At 36.7% G+C, this 22,099-nt stretch overlaps 1 protein-coding gene across 3 annotated transcripts in view; it reads right to left on the bottom strand.

Annotated features, from left to right (window-relative positions):
- Positions 1–22,099, bottom strand: part of PDS5A (PDS5 cohesin associated factor A) — a 166,836-nt gene that overhangs the window by 101,653 nt on the left and 43,084 nt on the right. For 2 of the 3 annotated variants that reach the window (XM_049886936.1, XM_049886937.1), the window contains exons 3-5: positions 4,950–5,153; positions 3,705–3,791; positions 3,057–3,154 (exon numbers count right to left, since the gene is read on the bottom strand). In XM_049886936.1, the coding sequence (XP_049742893.1) occupies positions 3,057–3,154; positions 3,705–3,791; positions 4,950–5,153 (389 nt within the window). The remainder of the gene's footprint in view (positions 1–3,056; positions 3,155–3,704; positions 3,792–4,949; positions 5,154–22,099) is intronic. The other variant, XM_049886938.1, reaches the window with a different exon arrangement.

Raw genomic sequence — 22,099 nt, 5'->3', positions numbered from 1 at the left:
TTGCTATTTATATACTCCTAGTTGCTCTCCCCCTAATGAGACAGCACACTCCTTCTCTCCACCCTGTATTCCCCGTGTCCATTCAGCCAGCTCCTGTCCCAATCTGCCTTCTCATCTCCCATCCAGACAGGAGCTACCGACATAGTCTCATGTGCCCATCTGAGCCAAGAAGCTTACTCCTCACCACTATTATTTTCTGTCTTACAGTCCAGTCCAATCCCTGTCTGAAGAGTTGGCTTTGGGAATGGTTCCTGTCTTGGGCTAATAGAAGGTCTGGGGACCATGACCTCCACAGTCCTTCTAGTCTCAGTCACACCATTAAGTCTGGTCTTTTTATGAGAATTTGAGGTCTGCATCCCACTGCTCTCCTGCACCATCAGGGATTCTCTGTTGTGTTCCCTGTCAGGTCAGTCATAGGTTGTAGCCAGGCACCATCTAGTTCTTCTGGTCTCAGGCTGATGCAGTCTCTGATTTATGTTGCCCTTTCTACCTCTTTGGCTCATAATTACCTTGTGTCTTTGGGGTTCTTCATTCTCCTTTGCTCCAGGTGGGTTGAGACCAATTGATGCATCTTAGCTAGCCACTTGCTAGCGTTTAAGACCCCAGACGCCACTCACCGAAGTGGAATGCTGAATGTTTTCTTAATAGATTTTATTATGTCAATTGACCTAGATGTCCCCTGAAACCATGGTCCCCAGACCCCTGACCCTCTGGCCTGCAAAGTGTTCAGTTTATTCAGGAAACTTCTTTCACATTTCTTATCTGAAGAAATAATTGCTGATAAATTTCAAGTTGATGAAAACTATAAACCCACAGATCTAACTTCAATGAGCCCCAAGGAAAAGGAACAAGAAGAAAACCATGGTACATCATAATCGAATAGTTTAAAACCAGTGATAATGACAAAATCTTAAAACAGAGAAAAAAAGATACATTACATATAGAGGAACACAGATGAAAGACAAAAACTTCTTGTCAGAAACAATTCAGGTCAAAAAAGGAGTGGATCATCTCTAAATGTACTGAAGAAAAAAAAAAAAAACTTATAAACCCAGAACTCTGTATTCTGTGAAAATAACTTTCAAAAATGAAGGCAAAATAAAGGCTTTTTCAGGTATACAAAAGCTGAAAGAATTCTATCATCAAAAGACCTGAACTACAGGAAATGTTAAAGGAACTTCTTCAAGCTAAAGACAAATGGGATCAAATGGAAATCTGTATCTACTGAAAGGAATGAAAAACACTACAAACGGTAAATGTGAAGGTAAATACAAAATAATAAGCTCCTCTTTGGAAAATGTTTGTTAACACTTCATTGTGAATTATTTTAATCAGATAATTAGGTCAATAATAAACTTTGATGATCTTCAAGATTCAGATGAAAATTTTAATAGGATCAGAGGAAAGTATGTTTGTATATAAGTAATTAAGAGAGGAAAAAAGTATAACTGCACAGCGGGAAGGTGGACGTTAAGGTCGCAAACGGGGCAGAATGACAACAATTTTGAAAGTTTGGTTTTCAATCTTGTTGGTGATTATAATTTTAAAAGAAAAGATTACAAAGATGTGGTGGAATGCAAACAATGGCCACAAGTTTTTCCCATCACTGTATGCACACCGCTTTACAATGTGACTTTGCTGCTCCTCCCATCAAAATATGGAGTCTATTTAATCAGCCCTTTAACCTGAGAATGCCTATGTGCCTTGCTTTGGCCAACGAAACTTAAGTATACAAGAAGTGAGGAATGGCTTGGAAAGTGCTTGGGCTTTAGGGCTTATATTTTCTTGCTACTTCTGAAATTCAGTCAGCATATGAAGAAGCCTAGGCTAGTCTGCTGAATGATGAAAAATACATGACCCAGTTCCCCCATCACCCCAGGCAACTGCCACATACACTGCCAAATAACTGAAACACATGAGAAGGCCCATACAAAAAGAGCTGCCAAGCAGAGCTATGAGCTAAATAAAAGGGTGGTTGTTTTAAGCCATCAAGTTTTAGGTTGTTTTGTTATGAAGCAAGAACTAACTACCACAAAAGATAAAGATAATATATTCTATCATTTTATTTAAGGGCCTAATGTTAGTTAATTCCCATATGAAGCAGTTTTAACTCTATCTCTAGACAAAGCTGTTCTGGTCCTCTCCTTTTTATTTCAGACTACTCCCAATCCCACTATTCCATCTAAGGAAAAATAAGACATGATATGACATAGTATTTGTAAAAGCTACAGGAAGCTGCAGAAATGCACTCCCTAATACAGAAGTCTTTAGTAACATGTGGCTACTGAGCAGATGAAATACAGATGGGGCCAAATGTTGAAATGATAATACTTTTGGATGTAGTGGGCTAAATAAAATATTTTATTTACTTCACCTGTATCTTTTTATCTTTCTTACTCTATTAGAAAATATGAGGTTTATGTGACATACATCATATTTCTATATAATACACTGCTCTAGAACACATCTTCTAACAATGCTTAGTTTACAATGCCAAAAACAAAACAAAAAAATGGACTGTAAGTCAGAGTTTGGTTCTGCTCTGCAGCAATTTGTCCTTGGGCAAGCTACCACACACTCTGTGCATTTGTTTCCCTATTTCTAAAGGCAAGAGCTGAGAAGATATCATAGTCAGTATCTTAACTGCTGAGCTATTCTCCTTCCCAGTATTAAGGGTACATATATTTATAATCTCCACTTTTGAATCTATACTTCATCACACAATATTTTACACCATTTGTTTGACAATTACGCATTTGTTGCCTCTTATTTAATGTAAGCAATTTCTTCAAAATAAGAGCTCTTATTTATATTTTTTTATTGTTCGACAGGCCCTAGAACAAACTGGGGTACACAAGAGCCAACCCATCATTGACATGATAATTAAAAGTGGTACTAAATGGGCAAAAATAGTTTTCAGACACCAGAATCTCTACTTTTTTTCCTTCACGTAAAATCATTTAAGAGAAACAATTCTTTATAACTCTAAAATATCTTCGGTATACACAGTAAGAAAAAGAAACACTTAAACAGAAGTGCTTAAAAAAATAACTTACTTGATCACTGAGAAGAGAGTTCTAAAAAGCTGAATAAAAATTTCATTGCAATCTTCCAATTCAAAGCAGATGTTATATGATTTAACCCAAGCTAAATTCTTTAAATAAATAAAAATAATTATGTAATTATACATATACAAAAGAGTTACATAAAGCAAACTTATTAATGAAATCTATTTTAGAATTCGAGATTTATATCAAAGCCTATAAAGGCCCAACATAAAATTTTAAGTGTAAGATTGGTTATGTACTCTGACCTTTAAAAATACATAAACCTGTTAGCATTGACCTTCTCAAATTGGAAAATACTAAACTGCTAGAGGTTGGTAGATACACATACATACTAAATACAAGGAACAGTGAAAATTAATTCAGTTTAATCCCCTTTCAGATTGGGAGGAAAAAAAGATGAAAATAAAAGCTGTGGTTTCAAAACACCTAACAGCTTTTCCAGTTAAAAATATTTTATCTCTTCAGGATATGAGGAGCAATAAAAAGATTATATTTCTCTTATGAAATATAAAATGCATTTTATTAATTGCAACTTATAAAACAAAAATAGATTCATTTTACATTATAAAGTTACTATACAGGAATTCCTACTATGTAAAACAGTGTACTATGTATTAAAGTTTTTTCTTTTTTTACCTCTAATAAATAAAAGTATCGATTAAACTGTGGACTCTTTGTATCTTCCAAACCTTTTAATTGTCTGGTAATAAACAAAAATATGTCCTGTTAAAAAAATGATAAAATATATTAATTTAGAAACAAATATCATTCTTTCACAACATTACAGTCTGCATATATTATCCATTAGAAATTACAATAAAATTGTCTTTTAGCTGAATGCCTAGGCTACTTGGCCTAGTCCATTATTCAAAATAACTGGAAAAGATCAAATCACAAAAAATTACATCCTTTAGAAGAAGCAATACTACAGATTCTTACTTCCATAAATCTTTTAGGCTTTCGTATTCTGAGAGGAACCCAGAAGTACTTATAGCTTATTACCTTTTTCTCTACTACAGCACTTCCCCTTTACTATCATCACCTTGTATCGTGCCAAACAATTATCTTCATTTTAAAGAGCTGATTTGAGTCTTTCCATTACTACTTCTTACAGGTAAAAAGTAATTTGCAGCCCTGGTGGCACAATGGTTAAGAACTGGGCTGCTAACTAAAAGGTCAGCAGTTTGAATCCACCAGCCACTTCTTGGAAACCCTATGGGGCAGTCCTACTCTGTCCTACAGAGTCTCTGTGAGTCGGAATCAGCTTGACAGCAACGGGTTTGTTTTTAGTTTTGAATTTGACTTGTAACTCTAATGTTGTGTGGAACAAAGACAGTAGACTGGTCTAAAGGTTGTACTTTAGACAGTGTTCCATTTCTTAATAAGCTTTTAAAAGTTGTTTCAATATGACAAAACGACTTCTACACTACTTAAAAGAAAGCAGTCCAAAGAATTAAAATTTGCCAAGAATAAAATTATTTAAAATATGAAATCAGTTCATCGAACATTCTGAACCACTAAGAAAGAACCAAGATGAGCATATAATTTTCCATATTGAATAGCGTGTAGGAGACAGTCACTTGAATGCGTCAATTTAATAACCTGCTACTATGCCTTCAACTTAGCCATTTCAGCTTTCTGATGATTTATCCTGAAGGTTAAACATGAGTAGATAGAAATCAGTTTTGATCTTCAGCTTTCAATGCCTTATAAAAACAACAGGCACTCTTGTGGATGCTCAATGAAAATTAACTGAATGAACAGTTTGTTTTGCTATTTATAAATAGAAACTTAAGATGGCAAAATGAATAAAATAAAACCTATGTTCAAAGAGTAAGCTACACTATAAAAATAAAACAGTTTTGTAAGGATTGTATTTACCTTAAGTTTATCGTGGGAAGTATATGGAGCTTCTGGGGCATAGATTCGAAAGATGTCAGCCAAACAACACGCTACAAGGAGACGCACATCTTTATTGGGATTCCTGAGGAAGAATTCAGATGCAAGATGCAAGGCTAGTGGGAGATACTGCTGCTTTTCATCTTCTGAGTCCTGATCCATATCCATAAAAGTTTTCACTACCATCTGTAATAATTTATAAAAGAAAAATATAATCAACTCCTAAAATTTAGAAATCATTGAAAAATGTACTTTAAAAAATATCATCTCCATTACAACACAAACTAGCAATTAGTTACTATCAGAGGGTTCACAATCAAATTTTGTTAAATCTTCACTTAAGAATTTGGGTAAAGATCACAAGCATGAAACGGCTACTCTCAAAGAACATTATATTTATAAACAACTGTAAACTACTGACTTACTCATAGACACCTTATCTACATTAGCACCAGATTTATCAAGAACTTAAGACTCATTCATTTTATATGTAGTCCAACAAAAAAGTTCTTGGCCCATACACATAACCAAATTCATCTCATACTTTGCAACATCACCAATTATGCTTCTTTTACATCTTATTATCAAAGTTTCCTTGATTTAGTCTCCTTAAAACTATTTCATTTTTGCATTTCACAATAGAAAGCCATGTTAAATATGTTTACATGGTAGTACTTCTGATTAAAAGCTTTAGTTAGAAAATAGCCCCTGTTAAGTAGATTAATGGAAACAGAACAACCAGAACAGAAATACTGAGTATGTTCACACATTGTGAAGAATGTAACCAATGGTCCTGAACAATCTGTGTAGAAACTGCTGAACAGGAACCTAAACTGCTGTGTAAACCGTCACCAAAAACATAATAAAATTTAAGAAATAAAAAAGAACTTGTTACTTATGGTTATAAAATTAATGAGTATATATTTAAGAATCACTACAAAATACAAAGAATTATTTTTTTTAAATCAGTAATTTCTCAGCTCCAGAAAATAACCACTACAGGTTGCCCTTGACTTACAACAGGGTTCTGTTCCAACAACTCCATTGTAAGTCAGTTCTCACATAAAGTCGAATGCCTCATCGTTTTTTTAGTTTCATTATTATTACCTCTTAAGTGTCTTTATAAATCCAATCTTTGTCTTCGAGGGTTGGAAATATTACATCTAAACTTACAGATATATTTTAATACATAACATGCATACGTAAAAAAATACACAAATCATAAAAAAAAGAGGATCCTAAGTGCAGTTCGTTGTAACTCAAATACATTGTAACACATTTTTGTGTATTTTAAGCTAGTCTGTTTTCTCTGTAAAACTATACTATAAATCTTCATTCATTTACAAACTACAAACATTTCCTTATATCTTAATAATTCTTCTCTAAATAGTCTATCAGTGCCCATTGTCAATTACTCATGTCGTACTTTTATTCTTCTGAGAGTTTTTATCATGAATAAATGTTGAATTTTACCAAGTGCTTTTTCTGTACCTACTGAGATGGTCGGGGGCAGTGGTGGCTCAACGGTAGAATTTTCGCCTTCCACACGAGACCTGGTCCACTTCCCAGCCAATGCACCTCACGTACAGCCACCACCCTCTGTCAGTGGGGGCTTGTGTGCTGCTATGATGCTGAACAAGTTTTAGCAGAGCTTCCAGATTAAGACAGACTAGAGGAAAGGCATGGAGATCTACTTTCAAAAATTAAGCCAGCGGAAATCCTGTGGATCACAATGGTCAGCTCTCCTTGTGCATGGGGTTGCCATGAGTCGGGGGCCAACTTGACGGCAGCTAGCAACAACAATTGAGATGATTATATATATATCCCTTAATTCTGTTAAATACGGTTAGTTCCACTGACTGGTTTTCTAATTTCAATCCAATTTTATATTCCTATAATCTAATTTTAGTCCAAGTTTGCATTCCTAAGATGAAATCAGCTTGGTCAGAATGCTTTTATATATTGCTGGATTTGATTTGCTATTATATTGTTTCAATTTTTCACATTTATATTCATGAAAGAAACTGGCCTGTCATTTTCTTTTAAGATACCATTGTCATGTTTGACATCCAGGTTATACTGGCCTGAAACAAAGTGTTCCCTTTTTTGCTATTACATGGAAAGTTGGTAAGACTGGTTTTATTTCTTCCTTAAAGTTCAATTGTATCAAAGAAAGAATCCTAATGAAAATTAGAAAATGTTTTGACCTGGTTGATAATGAAAATAAACTATCAAAACTTGTGGGATGCAGTTAAAGCTGTGTTTAAGGAAAATCTGTAGCCTTAAATTTATATATTAGAAAAGAAGGAATGAAGAGTCAATGATCTACGTTCCATTTTTAGAAGTTAGAAAAATACCAAATTACATCTAAAAAAAAAGAAGAAAAAAATTAATAATGCCAAATGTTGATTGTTGAAAAGATCAATAAAACTGGCAGGCCTCTAGCAAGAATAAATTAAGAAAATGAGACTAAAGGGGCACAACAACCCAGGGGCAGGACTAGAAGAGAGAAGGGGACAGGAAAGCTGGTAATAGAGAACCCAAGGTTGAAAAAGGAGAGTGCTGATATGTCGAGGGGTTGTTAACCAACTAGTTTGTTCTGTAAGCCTTCATCTACAAGTACGATATAAAAAAAGAAAAAAAAATGGATATGTTAAAAAAAAAAAAGGAATAAATCAAGAAAAGGGAGGGGTCACAAATTAATATTACCGAAAACAGTTTTGCTGTATTTTCACCAAAAAAATTATATATAAAAATAAAAAGCAATACCAAGAATGAAAAACAGGACATATCACTACACAGCTCAATAATACATTAGAAAAAGAAAAAAAAAAACTGTTACATGAAAAATATCTGAATAATTCTGTTTCTATGAAAAGAAACCAAATCTGAAATTAAAAACCTTCCCACAAAGAAACCTCCAATGCTAAATGGCTTCACTGGTGACTAGACTAAACAGGCGTGTATAAGTTAAGTATATTACTAGCTATTCTGTTCAAAATATCAAGTTCATCCTTTCCATTCTGCTCTTATTGCTGCCTATCTTGGTTTTGATATACAGTCAGTAGTTAGTGACAGTTTGCCTTTAAAGTACAAACATACCAGCGAAAGTTAATGCTTACTAAGTGTTATATCGTAATTACCATTAATATTTTAGTAGACATTGGTATCTACTTGAGAGTAAAAATGATATAGAAGATAACACCTGGGAGTTCAGGAGTTCTTACAGTAAGTAAAACGCACCAAAATGGGAGATGTGAAGGGGTCAAAGACAATCATAATAATCACTCTGGTAGGACTAATCAAATTATCCGCTATCACTTCATAAAGATCCTTCCTACGTAGACATAATTCATCTAACCTCAGTCAAAATAATCAAAGACTTATTTATGGTAAGCAAACTTCATGATAAATGGAGAAGATGTTGAAGTTGTCCTGGATTTTATTTCACTTGGATCCACAATCAACACCCACGGAAACAGCAGCCAAGAAATCACCACTTCTGAGGTTCATCCTTCAGCCAAAAATCAGACAGGCCCATGAAAAAAAAACAAGACAAAATGGGCACACCAGCCCAGCGGCAAGGATGAGAAGGCAAGAGGGGACAGGAAAGCTGGTAACGGGGAATCCAAGATCCAGAGGGAGAGTGTGTTGACATGTCGTGGGGTTGGCAACCAATGTCACAAAACAATATGTGTATTAACTGCTTAATGAGAAATTAGTTTGCTCTGTAACCTTCATCTTAAGTCCAAAAAAAAAAAAAAAAAATCGAGAAATTAAACAAAGCACTGAATTAGGCAAATCTGCTGCAAAAGACCTCTTTAAAGTATTAAAAAGTAAAGGCATCACTTTAAGGACTAAGGTGTGCCTGACCCAAGCCATGCCGTTGTTAGGTGCCATCCAGTAGGTTCCGACTCATAGCGACCCGAAGTACCACAGAACTAAACACTGTCCAGTCCTGTGCCATCCTTACAATCGTTGTTATGCTTGAGCCCATTGTCGCAGCCACTGTGTCAATCCATCTCATTGAGGGTCTTCCTCTCTTCCACTGACCCTATACTTTTACCAAGCATGATGTCCTTCTCCAGTGACTGATCCCTCCTGACAAAACATCCAAAATATGTAAGATGAAGTCTCGCTATCCTTGCTTCTAAGGAGCATTCTGGTTGTACTTATTCCAAGACAGATTTGCTCATTCTTTTGGCAGTCCATGGTATATTCAATATTCCTCACCAACACCACAATTCACAGGCGTCAATTCTTCTTTGGTCTTCCTTATTCATTGCCCAGCTTTCACATGCACATGACACAATTGAAAATACCATGGCTTGGGTCAGGCGCACCTTAGTCTTCAAGACGACACCTTTGCTTTTCAACACTTTAAAGAAGTCCTTTGCAGCACATTTACCAAATGCAATGCGTCGTTTCATTTCTTGGCTGCTCCTTCCATGAATGCTAATTGTGGATCCAAGTAAAATGAAATCCCTGACAACTTCAGACTTAACTCTGTTTATCATGATGTTGCTCACTGGTCCAGTTGTTAGGGTTTTGGTTTTCTCTATGTTGAGGTGCGATCCATACAGAAGGCTGTGGTCTTTGATCTTCATTAGAAAGTGCTTCAAGTCCTCTTCACTTTCAGCCAGCAAGGTTGTGTCATCTGCATAACTCAGGTTGTTAATGAGTCTTCCTCCAATCCTGATACCCCGTTCTTCTTCACATAGTCCAGCTTACTGGATTATTTGCTCAGCATACAGACTGAATAGGTATGGTGAAAAGGACACAACCCTGACGCACACCTGACATTAAACCACGCAATATCCCCTTGTTCTGTCCAAACAACTGCCTCTTGATCTATGTACAGGTTCCTCATGAGCACAATTAAGTGTTCTGGAATTCCCACTCATGATCCACACAGTCGAATGCCTTTGCATAGTCAATAAAACACAGGTAAACATCCTTCTGGTATTTTCTGCTTTAGGCCAGGATCCGCCTGATATCAGCAATGATATCCCAAGTTCCATGTCCTCTTCTGAATCTGGCCCGCATTTCTGGCAGTTCCCTGTTGATACACTGCTGCAACCACTGTTGAATGATCTTCAGCAAAATTTTGCTTGTGTGTGATATTAATGACACTTCTTGATAATTTCTGCACTCCGTTGGATCACCTCTCTTGGGAATAGGCATAAATATGGATCTCTTCCAGTTGGTTGGCCAGGTAGCTGTCTTCCAAATTTCCTGGCATAGACGAGTGAGCACCTCCAGCACTGCATCCATTTGTTGAAACATCTCAATTGATATTCCACCAATTCCTGGAGCCTTGTTTTTCACCAATGCCTTCAGTGCAGCTTGGACTTCTTCCTTCAGTACCATTGGTTCCTGATCATATGCCACTTCCTGAAATGACTGAACGTCGACTAATTCTTTTTGGTATAATGACTGCATATTCTTTCTGTATTCTTTTGATGCTTCCTGTGTCGTTTAATATTTCCCCCATACAATCCTTCACTATTGCAACTCGAGGCTTATATTTTTTCTTCAGTTCTTTCAGCTTGAGAAACATTGAACGTGTTCTTCCCTTTTGGTTTTCTATCTCCAGCTCTTTGCTCATGTCATTATAATACTTTGTCTTCTCGAGCCACCCTTTAAAGTCTTCTATTCAGTTCTTTTACCTCATCATTTCTTCCTTTTGCTTTAACTGCTCGATGTTCAAGGGCAAGTTTCAGAGTCTCCTCTGACATCCAACTTGGTCTTTTCTTTCTTTCCTGTCTTTTCAATGACCTCTTGCTTTCTTCATGGATGACATCCTTAATGCCATTCCATAATTCATCTGGTCTTCAGTCATTAGTGTTCAAGTTGTCAAATCTTTTCTTCAGACAGTCTCTAAATTCAGGTGGGATATACTCATGGTCATATTTTGCCTCTTGTGGACTTGCTCTGATTTTCTTCAGTTTCAACTTGAACTTGCATATGAGTAATTGATGGTCTGTTCCACAGTTGGCCCCTGGCCTTGTTCTGACTGATGATACTGAGCATTTCCATCATCTTTTTCCACAGATGTAGTCGATTTGATTCCTGTGTATTCCATCTGGTGATGTCCACATGTATAGTCATCGTTTATGTCGTTGAAAAAAAGGTATTTGCAATGAAGAAGTCGTTGGTCTTGCAAAATTCTATCATTCAATCTCCAGCATTGTTTCTATCACCAAGGCTGTATTTTCCAACTAGCACTCCTTTGTTTCCTGCTTTCTCATTCCAATCACCAGTAATTATTAATGCATCCTGGTTGCATGTTTGATCAACCTCAGACTGCGTAAGATGGTAAAAATCTTCAATTTCTTCATCTTTCGCCTAGTGGTTGGTACGTAAATTTGAGTAATAGTCATATTAACTAGTCTTCCTTGTAGGCATATGGATATTATCCTATCACTGACAGCGTTGTACTTCAGGATAGATCTTGAAATGTTCTTTTTGATGATGAATGCAACTCCATTACTCTTCAAGCTGTCATTCCCAGCATAGTAGACTATATGACTGTCCGATTCAAAATGGCCAACCCAAACCATGGTGTTTTCTAATGCCTCATATGCATTTGAAAACTGGACAATGAATAAGGAAGACAGAAGAACTGATGCCTTTGAATTATGGTGTTGGCAAAGGATACTGAATGTACCATGAACTGCCAGAAGAACAAACAAATCTGTCTTGAAGAAGTATAGCCAGAATGTTCCTTAGAAGCAAGGATGATGAGACTTCATCCCACATGTTATCAGGAGGGACCAGTCCCCGAAGAGGGACATCATGCTTGGTAAAGTAGAGGCTCAGTGAAAGAGAGGATGACCCTTAATGAGAAAGACTGACACAGTGGCTGCAACAATAGGTTCAAACATAACGATTGTGAAGACGGTGCAGTACTGGACAGTGTTTCGTTCTGTTGTACACAGGGTTGCTGTCAGTTGGAACCGACTCAATGGCACCTAACAATAACTAACGACAAACTAAAGAGCAGAGTTTAAGTGTTCATGCAAACTGACTCAAACTTTCTTATCCATAGCTTCTTTATCTGTATGATAATCAGGTCAGAATAGATGATCACTTCTGAGAGGTCGGCAGTTCCAATTTGCCAGGCACTCCTTGGAAACTCTATGGGGCAGTTCTGCTCTATCCCATAGGGTTGCTATGAGTTGGAATTGACTCAACGGTCGTGGGTTTGGTTTTTGGTGGTTTTCTTCTTTATTACCTTTTAGTAATAAAATTATGAGTATATAATACTTTGTAGCTTTTGATATTATAATCCTATGATCATATAAATTCTTCTGTGAATATCTCTTCTAGCAGAGGAAAGGAAAAACTTGTATAATCAATACGCTGAGGAGAAAAAGGAAAACATTAAATTCGTGGCTATTACCTAATTATCCCTTAGTCCACAGTGAACTGCTAGGTGACAGGAAAATACAAGAATGGATAATGGTAACGGTTGAACAACAGGGTAACCATAACTAATGTTACTAAATTGTACATATGGAGAATGTTGAAATGGCAAACTATTTGTCTTACTGTATATATTTATTTGCCATACACACACATAAACAATTGGAGGGGGAAAAAAAACTATAGAGTTCTACTCTTGACAAAGCTGGTGTCATCATGAGTCAGAACTGACTCTATGACAACCGGTATTGGTACTAGTTCCATTAATGAGTTGATAAAACGAAAAAATGGATTTTCTCTGCTGCTATTTTTAGACAAATCAAAACACTTTATGTTTGTCTTTTTTATCTATTAACTTCCTGGCTAAAAAGCAAATAAAATTGAAATTTACTGCAGATTTCTGAGAATACTACAGTTTTACCTGTTTATTATCAGAAGGCATATAAGAAAAATCCTCTAGTAATTTGTATAGCTAAGTGGGGTTGACGTATGGGACAAAAACAAACAATAAACTCTGAAATTCTTTCAGGTAATGGATGATAAGTTATTCTAAAATGATTATTTAAATTGAAAATTGGAAGGAAGTGATTATGTTAATAAAATTAATTGATATGAGTGTTTTTTTAATTGTGCTTTAGGTGAAAGGTTACAGAGCAAATTAGTTTCTCATTAAATGGTAAACACATAAATTGTTTTGTAACACTGGCTGCCAACCCCGTGATATGTCAACACTCTCTCCTTCTCCACCCCGGGGTTCCCTGTATCCATTCATCCAGTTTTCCTAATCCGTCCTGTCTTCTTGTCTTTGCTTTTGGGCTAGTGCACCCATTAGTCTTGTATACATGATTGAACTAAAAGATATGTTCCTCATGTGTGTTATTGTTGGCCCTATTAAAAAAAAAAAAAAGACCATTGCCATCAAGTTGAATCTGACTCATAGCGGCGACCCTACTGGCTCCAAAATCAGGGTTTTCAACTACCCCTTCAGGATGCCTGCTGCAAGCTCAGGGGGCCTCCCTAGGGTCCCTCACTTCCACCTGCTGGCTCCCACTACTCCTTTAAAAAAAAAAAAAATTTTTTTTTTTTTTTTTGGGTTTGATAATTCAATGGAACAACTCACAAAACTCAAAGAAAGCACAATACTTTTGATTACAGATTTATTACAGCAAAAGGAAACAAATCAAGATCAGTAAGGCAGTCCCCGGGGTTACAAACATCTGACTCATGGACAACTCGTACTTGCCCTTTAATGTTACATAAATTTGCCCTCACTTTGAAATCACTGAACCAACCTCGACCGGCAACAAATTCATCAGAATCACTTTCACTTGCTGTATGTGCAGTTTTTAAATCAAAGCCTCTTCTTGCACTAAAGTAAGACTAAATAAAAACCATACGCACCTGTTCCAACTTACCTATAAATTCTACTTATAGACACAGGAACGAATCTCATTTTTAACCCAGGGACTGCCTTTATAAAAAAGAGATACGGAGCAAGGTCCAGAAGATTCCCAATATGTGGCTTTCATGTCCAAAACCTATACTGGCATCATTGCCTAGTCATGACTGGGGTCTCTTTGCATATGCATGATAGGGGCTTCACTGTATGCACATGGTTGAATCATGCTCCCCTCTCTCCCTGAGGTAAGGTGATGAGTGGTCCTTTGCCCCCCAACTCATTAGCACAAATCCTCCAGTAGAGTCTTTAGGTCTAGATAACAAAAAGCACCTTAATTACTCCAGGAAATTCCAAAAATTACTCTCAGAAACCAAGGACAAAAGCCAAATTGCTTTCTGTAAAGTGATTCTTTACCTCATAGATTTCTACAAGGAAAAAAAGTACCATCCCCTTACCTCATACCATTCAGAAAGACTTAAACTGAAATGGTTTACAGGCCTAAATGTAAGAGTTAAAATTTACAGTTTTAAAAATACAGGAGAAATTCTTTATAATCTTGGATTATGCAAAGATTTCTCAGATAAGACACAAAAACATGAACCATAAAACATAAAATTGTTAAGTTGGGCTTTCTTAAAATGAAAAATGTCCACTCTCTGACAAACCTCATTAAGAAAACAAAAAGGCATGCCACAGACTGAGAGAAAATATTTGCAAAGGATATATATAATAATATGGACTGTCTGCAGAACATATAGAGAACCCTTACAACCTAAGAACACAAATCAATTAAACTGGCAAAAGATCTGAATGGATATCTTACCAAAGAAAATATATAAATGGCAGTAAGTACAGGACACAATGCCCAACATCATTACCATATCTTTACGCAAATAACATGCACCTTCTATATTTGTTTGCCAATTGCGCCCTCCCCCTACAAACTATTTTTAAGTGCCACGTCAATTTTTTTTTTGCATGTTACTGTAAGCACAGTGTGTTTACGAAAGTAGCCCGTAGGAATAGGGCTCTGCTGGCATAAAGATACAGTAGTTGTTAGGGATACACAAATTAAAACCATAAAGAGATATCACTACATACCCACTCAAATGACTACAGTTAAAACGAATGACAACACCATGTGCTGGCAGTATGCACAGCAACTGGAATTCCCATACGTTGCTGGTGGGAATGCAAAATGGTACAGTCACTTTGGAAAATACTTTGGCAAATTCTTATAAAGTTAAACATATACCTACCAGAGAACCCAACAACTCCATGTCTAAGTGTTTATCCAAGAGAAATAAAAAAATCCACACAAAAACTTGTACTTAAATATTCGTAACACCTGCATTTGTAATAGTCAGAAACTGAAAACCCCAATGTCCATTAACTGGTGGGTAGATAAACACATTGTGGTATATCCAAACAATGATATATATGTTATACCCACACTATTCAGCAAAAAAAAAAAGGGAAAAAACCTGATGATATATGCAATATGGATGAAGAAGTGGAAAAAACAGGCACAAAAGACTACATTATAGTGCCATTTAGAATTTCTAGAAAACACAAAAGTTAGAGAGGAAATTAGAAGGAAAATTATAAAATACTTAAGAACTGAATGATACTTGAGACATACCAAAATTGGTAGGAGTCTGCCAAAGCCAAGTCTTAGAGAAATTTCTAGCTTTAAAACATATTTTTCAGGAAACAAAAAGAGGAAAATAGGCTTACCATTATACTGTTCTAGGAAAATGACCAACAGAATTGTGGTTATAATAACACTTATTTAGCTCTCCTCATGTGCCAAATGCTACTGTTTTAAGTACCTCGCAAGTACAAAACTTACTAATTTTAAGTACTAAAGGATAGGAGACTTCCTCTTCAGGCCAAGATGGAATAATAGGGACTAATTAACTGTTATCTGGGATCACATGTTCCTAGAGTAGAGTACTGGAGAAGAAGGGCTAGAAGAGAGAGAGAGGCCCAGGAGATCTGCAGAGGGCCCCGTCGGAGTCTTCGGCAGAAGACTGATCAGCACACATATGAGGACTATCCAAGACTGAGGGAAAAATTATCCAAAAGAAACACAGCAACAATTCCTGGACCTTGCAGCAAGAGCAAAAAACCTTGTAATTCACAAAATACTGGGGACAGTACTCAGGCAGGTACTGTCTCAGTAGTAAGGCAAAATAAGTCCTACACTAAGTTGCTGTTGTCCCCCAACGAAGCTCAAAAGCAAGCCTAGAAAGGATCAAAAGTGCCCCAAAACATACAGCTAGAGAGTGGCAGCAGAACTGAAATCTAGGCAATCTGCCTCCAGATCTACGCTTAGACATTGAAGACTAGGACAGAACTCTAGGAAATAAGAGAATTAAACAAAACAAGGAACAAATCCAAAAGCTGTTTAGTTTTGTTATGGAAAGACTAACAACTTGAGCATGGGTGTTCAGAAAAATTGAGAAATGATCCGATTAGTGTCTGATCTCTAAAATCTACATGATACTGCAAAAACTCAACTACAAAAGGACAAACAATCCAATTAAAAAATAGGCATAGGATATGAACAGGCAGTTCATTAAAGAAGACATTCAGATAGCTAATAGATACATGAGGAAATGCTGACGATCATTAACCATTAGAGAAATGCAAATCAAAACTACAATGAGATACCATCTCACTCCAACAAGGCTGTCATTAATCCAAAAACACAAAATAATAAATGTTGGAGAGGTGTGGAGAGACTAGAACATTTATACAACACTGTTGGTGGGAATGTAAAATGGTACAACCACTTTGGAAATCGATTTGGCGCTTCCTTAAAAAGCTAGAAATAGAACTACCATACCATCCAGCAATCCCACTCCCTGGAATATATCCTAGAGAAATAAGAGCCTTTACATGAACAGATACATGTACACCCATGTTCGCTGCAGCACTGTTTACAATAGCAAAAAGATGGAAGCAACCATGGTCCCCATCAACAGATGAATGGACAAATTATGGTATGTTCACACAATGGAATACTATGCATTGATAAAGAAGAATGATAAATCTGTGAAACATTTCATAACATGGAGGAATCTCGAAGGCATTACGCTGAGTAAAATTAGTCAGTTGCGAAATGACAAATATTGTATGAGACCACTATTATAAGAACTCGAGAAATAGTTTAAACAGAGAAGAAAACATTCTTTGACGGTTATGAAGAGTGGGGAGGGAGGGTGGAAGAAGGGTATTCACTAATTAGATAGCAGACAAAAACTATTTTAGGTGAGGGGAAAGATAACACACAGTACAGGAGAGGTCAGCACAACAAGACTAAACCAAAAGCAAAGCAGTTTCCTGAACAAGCTGAATGCTTTGAAGGCCACTGTAGCAGGGGCAGGGGTTTGGGACCATGGTTTCAGGGGACATCTACGTCAACTGGTATAATAAAATCTATTAAGAAAACATTCTGCATTCCACTTTGGAAAGTGGCGCCTGGGGTCTTAAACCCTAGCAAGTGGCCATCTAAGATGGATCAATTGGTCTCAACCTACCTGGAGCAAAGGAGAATGAAGAACACCAAAGACACAAGGGAGGAGGAGCCCAAGAGACAGAAAGGGCCACATAAACCAGACTACATCAGCCTGAGAGTAGAAGAACTAGATGGTACCCGACTACAACAGATGACTGCCTGACAGGGAACACAACAGAGAACCCATGAGGGAGCAGGAGAGCAGTGGGATGCTGACCTCAAATTCTTGCAAAAAGACCAGACTTAATGGTGTGACTGAGACTAGAAGGACCCTGGAGGTCATGGTCCCCAGACATTGTTAGCCCAAGATAGGAACCATTCCCAAAGCCAACTCTTCAGGTAGGGATTGGACTGGACTATGGGATAGAAAATGATACCAGTGAGGAATAAGCTTCTTGGATCAAGTAGACACATGAGACTATGTGGGCAGCTCCTGTCTGAAGGGTAGGTGAGAGGGCAGAGAGGGTCAGAAGTTGGCTGAATGGACATGGAAATAGAGAGTGGAGAGAAGGAGTGTGCTGTCTCATTAGGGGGACAGCAACTAGGAGTATATAGCAAGGTGTATAGAAGTTTTTGTATGAGAGAATGATTTGTAAACTTTCACTTAAAGCACAATAAAAATTAAAAAAAAAAAAAAGAGAAATGATGAAGTAACATGTAGAATGAAAAGAAGAACTACAGATCTAAGCAGATGTCTTCCTCCTTCAACAGACTCTAAGTTCCATATTCCTATACACCTGAAAAGCTGTCTCCTCAGTACTAATCGCCAGGGACAGATTACCCAATAAGCCAAGTATGGAGGGTTTACTTGTGCTTACTTACTAATCTGTAGTGCACAGTTTCACCTGCTAATCATACACAATACATATGCTGGATAAAGTTATGATAATCTGGTAATTAAGAATATAATGATGTTCATTTTCAAAGCAGCATATTTTATTCCTAAGAAGGGAAAAATGTCTCTAACAGAGAACTAAGGTGGTTTTAAGCCTGATATTCTCACTGGCATAATTACACATCAGAAGTCTTAAAAGAATTCCATTCTATTAAAAAGTGAACATCAAGCTACATATATTTAATTAAATCATGAGCCATGATATCCATTTGTTGTACATTAGCAAGTGTTTGATAAACAGCAATTTTGGTTACTCAAGCTTTACAAGTAACTTTCTCCTTGTCTTCATCTAGTATAAAGACTGAAAACTGGAATATTTACCTCCCCAGACTACTTTGCAACTAGGGGTAGCAGTGTGACATAGTTCTGGTCAATGAGATGTAAGCAGAAATTGTGGTGTATGGCTTTTGGGAAATCTGAACTGCCACTTTTGCCTTCCTCCTGAAGTAAAGGCAAACTGGAGGCAGAGATACTATCTTGAGGCTAGGAAGAAAAAATCTATACAACACCAAAGTTGCAGAAGAGAAAGGTAGCAGAATCCTGGGTCCTTGATAATAAAAATGAGCGGTAGTGCAAGAATTCTTGGAATTCTTGTTGCATGTGACAAACCCCTTCCTTGTTTATCCTTGTTTTTTTTGGGGGGGGGGAGTGGTGATTCAGTTACTTGCAACTGAACGCATTCCTATTTGTTGAGATAAGAATTGAAAACAAATCTCAAAGCAACATTTCAAAGCCCGTGACCCTTAAATTATCAGGTCCGAATTTCTTGTACCCATGTTTTGTTTTTTCTGTCCTTGTGTTTTTGTATTTCCTGCAAATTTTCTTTTTATTTTATTACTTGGCAAATTTACCATAGGATGGAATTGTTAACAATGAATATGTCAGGAGATTTTCATTCATTCATTCATTTAGTGCATTAAACAAACATTTATTAAGCACATGTATATTCCAAAAACTGCAACAGGAATATAGTAGGCAGCAACCAGATAAGGACCTTACCCATGTGAACCTTATATTCTAGAGGTGGGAGGAAGTTAATAAAGAAATAAATAGGAATTTCAGAAGGTGGTAAGCTTATTTTCTGGAGAAAATAAAGTGGGGTGATGTGATAGAGACAGGAAAAGTCTATTTTGTTTTTTTTAATTTAAAAACTTGAACGTGTAATACTTGCACATGGTATGAAAACTTGGAGACACAAATATGAAAAATCTTCCTGGCATCCCTGAATTAACCTGTTAACAGTTTTCTAAGATTTCTAGAGAGAATCTATGCATACACATGAAATTCTTTTTAAATATATATACGCGGTATCATCCCCCACGCATCTGTTAGTTTGTCCTACTGTGGACATGTTATCAGGAGGGATCTGTCCCTGCAGAAGGACATCGTGCTTGGTAAAGTAGAGGATCAGTGAAAAAGAGGAAGACCTTCAACTAGATGGATTGACACAGTGGCTCCAACAATGGGCTTAAGCACAACAAATGTAAGGATGGGCAGGGCCAGGCAGTGTTTCGTTCTGTTGTGAATGGGGTCGCTATGAGTTGGACCTGATTTGACAGCACCTAATAACAACAACACGGTATCATACTATATACCACTGCTTCTCAAACTTTAATATGCATACATATTACCTGGAGATCCAGTTAAAGTGCAGATTCTATTTCAGATCCTTGGTCTTAATCCCTATACTATACTGCTTTTCAACCATATAAATGTGCCCTAAATTGTTTAATCAGATCTTTATTGGTATATATTTAGGCTGATTCTAATGTTTTGCTATTATAAACACTGCTACAATAGAATACCCTTGTGTGTACATTTGCATATATGTGTGTATAAATGCCGAATATCTCAGTAGCATATGACAAATTTCTAAAAGTGAGATTGCTGGCTCAAATTGAAATGTATTTATAACTTTTATAGATATTAATTCATTTCCAACTCTAGAAGTTATTTCAAATTACATGCCATCAAGCATTGTATAGGAATGCTCAGAACAGGAGGCATTATCTAGTACAAAAATGCAGTCTTCCATGACGACTTTATCTCATAGTAATGATATACATTATCCCGTATGTACCCACTGCCGTCGAGTCGATTCCAACTCACAGTGACCCTATATATATATACATATAATCATATAATAAATAACAGTAAAATTCCCGAAAACTAACATTCTCACAATTTAAAAAATGATAAGAAAATGCCTAATATAGAAGATTATGGAAAGTCAGTGAAAACCAAATTTAGAACAACTACTGAAACTTTAATAAGAACATGAAGTTTTAAAGAACAGCTGCTGAGGCTGCTTATGTACAACCATGGGATTTGGTTCCTTGGTTTGGAGGTTCAGGGTCATGGTTTCATGGGGCATCCCAAGTAATTGGTCCAATAACGTGTTCAGTGCTTCTGTTCTACCTCCTAGTTCGTTGCGTAGTACCTGGGGTCTTAAGAGCTTACAAGCAGCCATCCAAGGTACAATTGGTCTCTATTCACCTGCATCAACAGAAGAACAAGGAGAGACAGGAATAGGAAAAGGATATGGATATGTGGTTAATTGTCTCCATGAACAATGGCCTCCTTTGCCAAGAGACCTGAGAACAGGATAATGCCCAGCTACCATTACTGAACACTTTGATCAAAGATTCTATAGAAGAATCCTGATCAAAAGGGGGAAGATGCAGAATCAAATTTCAATTTTTCATGGAATCCAGACTTCCTGGAGCCATGGAGGCTGAATGAATCCCTGAAACTGTTGCCTTGAGATAAGCTTTAAACCTTAAACCAAAAATATTCCCTTAAGTCTTCTTAAAACCAAATAGTAGTTTAACTTAACTAGTAAATAATGTCTGCCTTAAGCATTGTACTCTTTTAAGATCTATCTATATGAGATCAAACTAACAATGGAAACTTGAAAGATTAGATAGGTGACTTAGGCGGTATTGAGTTTATGTTAGTGGGGGAGGAACAATTTGGAAAAAGAGTGAAAATGGTTGCACATCTCAAAAATGTCACTGAATCGTACACGTAAAAATGACTGAATTGTTCTGCTGTGTATATGCTCAACAGCAACAACAAAAATAAATTATACATATACAAAAAGAACATGAAGTTTTATTATCAAACTGATCTCAGTTGATAAATTTACTCAAGTCTATTTACAGTCTAGCTTATTAACTCAGGGTATTCTTTGGTGACTAAAGCCACTGCTGTAGCAATGCTATAGGACAGAGTAGAACTGTCCCATAGGGTTTCCAAGGCTATAATCTTCACAGAAGCAGACTGCCGTATCTTCTTCCCACGAACAGATTGTGGGTTCTAACCACCAACCTTTTGGTTAGCCGTCGAGAACTTTAACCACTGCGTCCCCAGGGCTCCTTTCTTTGGTGACTACTGCTACCAAAAGAAACTACTAAGTCCTAGTTTAGGACAAAATTATAATTCTACTATTTTTTATTTTTATATAAATTTTCTATAAAAGTATTCACTCTAAGAACATTAGTAATAACAGTAACTCGTTACTGATAGGTGCATTCTTTTTCTTCCCAAACCAACCACTGGGTTGTAAGCAATAGTATGTAATGCTGAAAGGTTTTTTGAAAAAACATGTAAAAATGCTGAACCTCACTGAAAGTTGCCAAAATTATTTATTCTAGGTTAGCTTACTTTATGTAATGTTACTCTTATTTTGAAGCACTTACCACCAGTGTAATAATTAATTTAATGCCTCTCCCATTAGACCTTAAGCTCCCTGAGGACAGAGATCCTGTCAAGTTTGTCAGTCTAACCCTGGTGCCTACGGCACACAATAGGAACTCAATAAATTGTGCTGAAGTTAATGAGTTCATTATTATTAGAGGCAGTTTTAGGAGCCCTGGTGGCACAGT

Source organism: Elephas maximus, chromosome 5 (genome assembly GCF_024166365.1).
Source record: "Elephas maximus indicus isolate mEleMax1 chromosome 5, mEleMax1 primary haplotype, whole genome shotgun sequence".
Classification (NCBI taxonomy): domain Eukaryota; kingdom Metazoa; phylum Chordata; class Mammalia; order Proboscidea; family Elephantidae; genus Elephas; species Elephas maximus.
Note: the sequence above shows the minus strand (reverse complement) of the source record. Positions and strands in the feature narration are given on the sequence as shown.